The 5233-nt window shown below is 44.9% G+C and overlaps 1 protein-coding gene across 1 annotated transcript; it reads right to left on the reverse strand.

The window, feature by feature from the left end:
• Window positions 1–3579: 3579 nt before the first annotated feature.
• On the reverse strand, window positions 3580–4164 carry LOC149231524 (uncharacterized). Its single transcript, XM_089381662.1, has one exon. It carries the CDS (start codon window positions 4162–4164, stop codon window positions 3580–3582), a length of 585 nt encoding a protein of 194 aa, XP_089237788.1.
• Window positions 4165–5233: the final 1069 nt, after the last annotated feature.

Below are 5233 nucleotides of genomic sequence, written 5' to 3' on the forward strand. Positions count from 1 at the left end.
CTGCATCTCCAGACAAGAATTCCTCTGAGAAATCTTACACTGAACCAGAGAATGTTCTGTCTCTACCAGCGCTTGCTCGGACGGCATGAAAGAATGCAGGAAAGCGGCATGGGGTTCGAGTTTATGGAGCGCCATCCGCCTCGCTCTCTGCTGCGTAATGAATGCCAAAAAGACGAGCTTTAAAACCCAAGTTGCCTCACCCTCCATCGCATTTACTGTGCCTGCGTGTGTGGTTTAACGTGGCTCGTCCGGGCTGACACCTGCCCATGTGACGAGCCACATGCCTATCGCGCGGTGAAAACACTCGCATCCGGGAGAGAGAAGTCTTTTTGCACCAAAGAGATGCAGTCCTTTTTGAGTTGAGCATCATCTACCGTGTCCAGAGAGCTTGAGAAGTAAGGTGTCGAATGTGACACGCCTTGATTTTGCATCCGATCTGCTACCTGGTTTGTAGTTCTTCTTACATGATGGAAGGTTATATTGTGGGGATTATGGAGCTTTTCCTCCAGGGATTCCAATCGGCTAAGCAGCCTCCAACTTGTTGCAATTTTGACTGCCTTAGCCCCAGCATGTATTCTTTTGGCCGCCTCTATGAGTATAAGAGATTCGCCTTCAACATCAAGTGGAAAGAAGTGATGTTGTTCAGCGAGACAGATTCCTTTCCAGAGACCTTCCAGTTCTGCGGCATTGTTGGTGTCTTTGCCTATTGTTCCATAATATAAGTGTACTGCTTCTCTTGTGTGTCGTCTGATGACTCCCCCATATCCTGCAGGGCCTGGGTTACCTTTGGCTGCTCCGTCGAAGTTCAGCTTGTATGAGTTGAATGCTGGTGGGGACCAAGAAGATTGGGAGGTGGATCTGATAGAAGGATTGGCAATTACCTTGACTAAGGCCTTGAGATCAAGATTCCATTCTTTCAGAATGAGGCGCTCCTGCTGAGTTTCTGGCATGTCAGTGTCCTGCCGGGCTTTGATGGCTAGGGTTTCCTGAATGTTTTTTTTGAGGATGAGCCAAATATCATCTATAGATCTGTATGTGTTGTTGAAGACTCTATCGTTACGCTCCTTCCATAGGGTCCAGTACAGAAAGCCTGGTATAATACTCCACAGAGAGTTAAGAATCAGGCTTTTAAACGAGTTTTTGGACCAGTTCCTTATGTTTTCCGTTACATCCTCCTATCTTTGGTTTGCTTTCATGTTGCATTTCTCAACTTTCGCCCAGAGTTTCTTTGCTAGTGGGCACATTTCCATTAGGTGACTAATGGTTTCATAGTTGATGTTGCAGTTTGGGCATATGGAGGACCCGAAAAACCCTCTTTTTATCAGATTATCCCAAGTGAGTATGCGTTTTTTCTTTAGTAGCCATAAAAAGGTAGAAATCTTGGGCCAGTGCCCTGAGTGCCAGACTTGTTCCCAGATTTGATCTTTGGCTACCTGGAGATCTGAGTAGCGCAAGTGATGAGCTTCTTTTGTGGTAAATGTTCCTTTGGTTGTATAGCCCCATCTGAGTTTATCCTGTTGGTTGGAGTGGCATATTTTCCTGTTTGTGAGTTCCTCATCAATATCGGTGTACTGTTCTCCCTGCCAGTCTATTTGCCAGAGTCGCACCGGTTTCCATGTCTGAAAGTCATGAAGTGTAGATTGCTGCTAGAATTGGTGAGCCTGTGTGATGCTTTCTTGCTTCATATGAGCTTGCCAAAGTGGTTTGTGAAATAGATTTGCAAGTTTAGGGAGTTGCTGCCATGAGTCTTCCCAGAATCTGACTGCTTTGCCTGAGTGAATTTCCCAGAAGCTGTGTTCTTGTATGAAGCTGCTTTGAGTTTTTGCATTATTCCAGATGAGTGATCCTTGTGCTGTAGGGTTGATTCTGATGAGGTCACTCCATTGGCTGCCTTTGGCATATTTTGCTTGCCATAATTGAGCCCATGGGGTGTTTGGCTTGGAGACCCAGTTCCACCAAATTCGAGCCCCCATTTTGTTGTTGCTTTGAAGCGGGTCCCGAAGTCCTAATCCTACTTCTGATTTGGTTTTACAAACCTCTGTCCAGTTGACTAGAGCCCATTTCCGATTCAGGCCAGTGGAGCCCGAGAGGAAGTTGCGTTGGAGATTGCGTATGGATTTCAATACCCATTTTGGAGCTGCCAAGATGGAGAAAAGATAGAGCGGCATTGCTTGTAATACTGATTTGATTAGGACTAGCCTGCCTGCCATATTTAAAGCCCGGAAAGTCCAGGAAGAGAGCTTTGATTCGATTTTGTCCAAGAGCGACCTCCAGGATGCATGCTTAATTGCTGAGTCTGAAAGGGGAGCTCCCAGGGATTTAGAGGGCAGGTGGGATATTGTGAATCCCAAAATTCGAGCAATGTTTCTTTGCGTGGTGGGGGGGGGTGTTGAAGAAGAAGAGTTGAGATTTTGCAGCATTAATGGAGGTGCCAGAGGCTTCAGAGAAGAGGGAGAGAAGAGATTTGAAAACAGAGGCTTATTTTGAGGAAGGGTGCTCGAAAAGCATAGTATCATCAACGAATTGATGATGTGTCTGAGGAGTGCGACCATGGAGAGAGATGCCTTTGAGAGCTTGGGAGGAGACTGCCGATTTGAGGAGCCTGCTGAGCCCTTCGGCCATTAGAACAAAGAGAAAAGGAGAAAGTGGATCCCCTTGCCTGATGCCACGCGAGGGATGAAAAGGAGATGAGGGAGAGCCATTAAGTAAGACAGAGAAACTGGGAGATGTGATTAGGTTCATGATCCATCTGGTCCAGGTTGCATTAAAGCCGAAAGCCACGAGCATTTTATGAATGTAATTCCAGCTAAGCTTTTCGAAGGCTTTAGAAAGATCTAATTTTAGAAGCATACCTGGTTTTTTGAGAAGCTTTAATGAATGTATTACTTCGTTTGATAGAATTATTTCATCCATGATCTGCCTGCCTTCAACATAACTCATCTGTTCTGGAGAGATGAGCAGGGGAAGGAGCGGTTTGAGTCGGTTTGCAATGACCTTTGAAATGAGTTTGTAGATCACATTGCATAGCGCTATTGGTCTATACTTCTCTGGTTTGTTTGATGCTGCTTCTTTGGGTACCAAGGCTATGAAGGTTGAGTTGAGGGCTGGGAGGACCCAGTGCATGCTTCGGGATTCCTCCACTAGGTCCCATACTTCGGCTTTGATAAGTTCCCAAAATTCATGAAAGAAATTGGCTGTGAATCCATCAAGCCCTGGTGCCTTGCCGTCTTTGAGCTGAGCCATGGCTTCTTCAACTTCCTTTAATGATATGGGTTGGAGCAATTTATTGTTATGATCCTCATTTATAATTTTTGGAATATGCTGCGTGATGGCTCTGATTGCCTCATCCCGGTTGCCGTCAGGTTCCTTTAGAATGCCCTTGAAGTATCCTGTGAATTCTTTTTCCATGTCTTCATGAGCCTCAATTCTTTCACCCTGTTGATTGTTGACGAAGGTAATGTTGTTGTGCATACACCTTTGTATGGTAGTTTTGTGGAAAAATTTTGTATTTCTCTCTCCATCTTTAAGCCAGCTGATTCGTGATTTTTGCCACCATAGAATTTCCTCTTGTTTTTGACGTTATTTAATTTGATTCCAGAGGATCTGCTCCTGTTGAATTTGTTCTTCTGTGCGGCCTTCCAGAATGAAAACTTGCTGTAGTGCTTTCATTTTCTGCTCCAGTTTTTGTCTGCTCTCCTGTATGTTGCCAAAATGAGTGCGGTTCCATACTTTGAGAACTTGTTTCAAAATTTTCAGCTTTTGTTGAAACTGATACATCTTAGCTCCCGCTGGTGGGATGTAAGATGTCCAGGCATTATTGACCATGGCCTTGAAATTAGTGTTGGTGAGCCAAAAGGCTTCGAATCGAAAGGGTCTGTTGCAGCAGTTGCCAGGTCTGGACCATTGGAGCAAAATTGGCCAGTGATCTGAGCCTCCTTGGGGAATGATGGAGGCGTTAAAATCCCCTCCAAGATGGATCGCGTTATCTGAAATTAAGAATCGATCTAGCCTTGAGGCAATGTGGTGAGCTCCTCGGTGCTTGTTGGACCAGGTGAAAATGCCATTGGAGGTAGGAATGTCCATGAGCTGATTATTTTGTAGGAATTGCTTGAAGCCGCTGCTATCACTGTCGAGCCTGATTCTGCCACCTTGTTTTTCTTCCATGGATTTTATTATGTTAAAGTCGCTTCCTCCAATCCATAAGGGGAAGTGTCTGTTTTCATTGAGGGTGGAGATTGTGTCCAGGAGGTCCAATTTTTGCTGAATTGTCTGCGACAAATATACATTGGTGAGATGCCCATGGATATTGGTTCCAATGAGGTGGAAGGTAGCTTGAATAAGATGTAGAGTGTCGTGAAAATTATCAAGTGAAACAATCTGCGGGTTCCATAGAATGGCAAGACCACCAGAGGCCCTTGAGGCGTCTACTGATATTGAACTGCTACCTGCCCATATTTTGTTGCTAAGTCTATCTATCGCTCTGCTGCTGCTTTTTGTTTCTTGAAGGAAAACTATTGCTGGTTTTTCTTGCATTATCAGATTTTTGATCATTTTATGTTTGGAGGGACTGTTGAGTCCTCTTACATTCCATGAAATGAGCTTCATGTAAACTGAGATTTGGGTTTGTAGAACTTGGTCAACTTGGGAAATCACCCCGAGTTCATAAGTAACTCCCCTACTATTATTGTTCTCTGAAGGTCTATTTTTCTGCCCCTTTTCTTTCTTTCTTTGAGGATCTTTTCACCATCCCAGTGGCTACCTCCTTGTATTCCCAGGCTTTTATGGTGCTGTACCTTGGTTAGGACTCCTTCAAGTTTGTCTATTTGCCAGGGGGGATTGAGTTGTACTCTTTTTGCTTGCACGCTTTCTCAAGTTTGGAGATGTCAAGTTTGGAGATGTCAAGCTCTTCTAGATCTGCATCTTCCGGGTCTTCCTCCATAACAATTGGAGAGCTGTGGTACTCCTCCTCTGCATCGTTATGAAGACTTAGGGCTAGACCTGCATCGAGATCCATATCTGATGCTTGTTGCTTTTCATTCAACATGGTTTTCCCCTTAGAAGGGAATAAGGGATCGAGATCTAAAACTGATATGGTTTTTTCTATGTACGGTGAAGGAGTAGCGGTGGAAGGGGCTGGGTCTGAGGAGAACAAGGAGATGGAACGAATGAGGGAGGGTGAGGGTGGGAGGGTCTGATCCGGGGAATCAGAGTTGGGACTATCTTGCTTATCATG

Source organism: Pinus tabuliformis, chromosome J (assembly GCF_031772625.1).
Source record: "Pinus tabuliformis cultivar Carrire ecotype Pingquan chromosome J, CPIR1, whole genome shotgun sequence".
In the NCBI taxonomy this organism is placed as follows: domain Eukaryota; kingdom Viridiplantae; phylum Streptophyta; class Pinopsida; order Pinales; family Pinaceae; genus Pinus; species Pinus tabuliformis.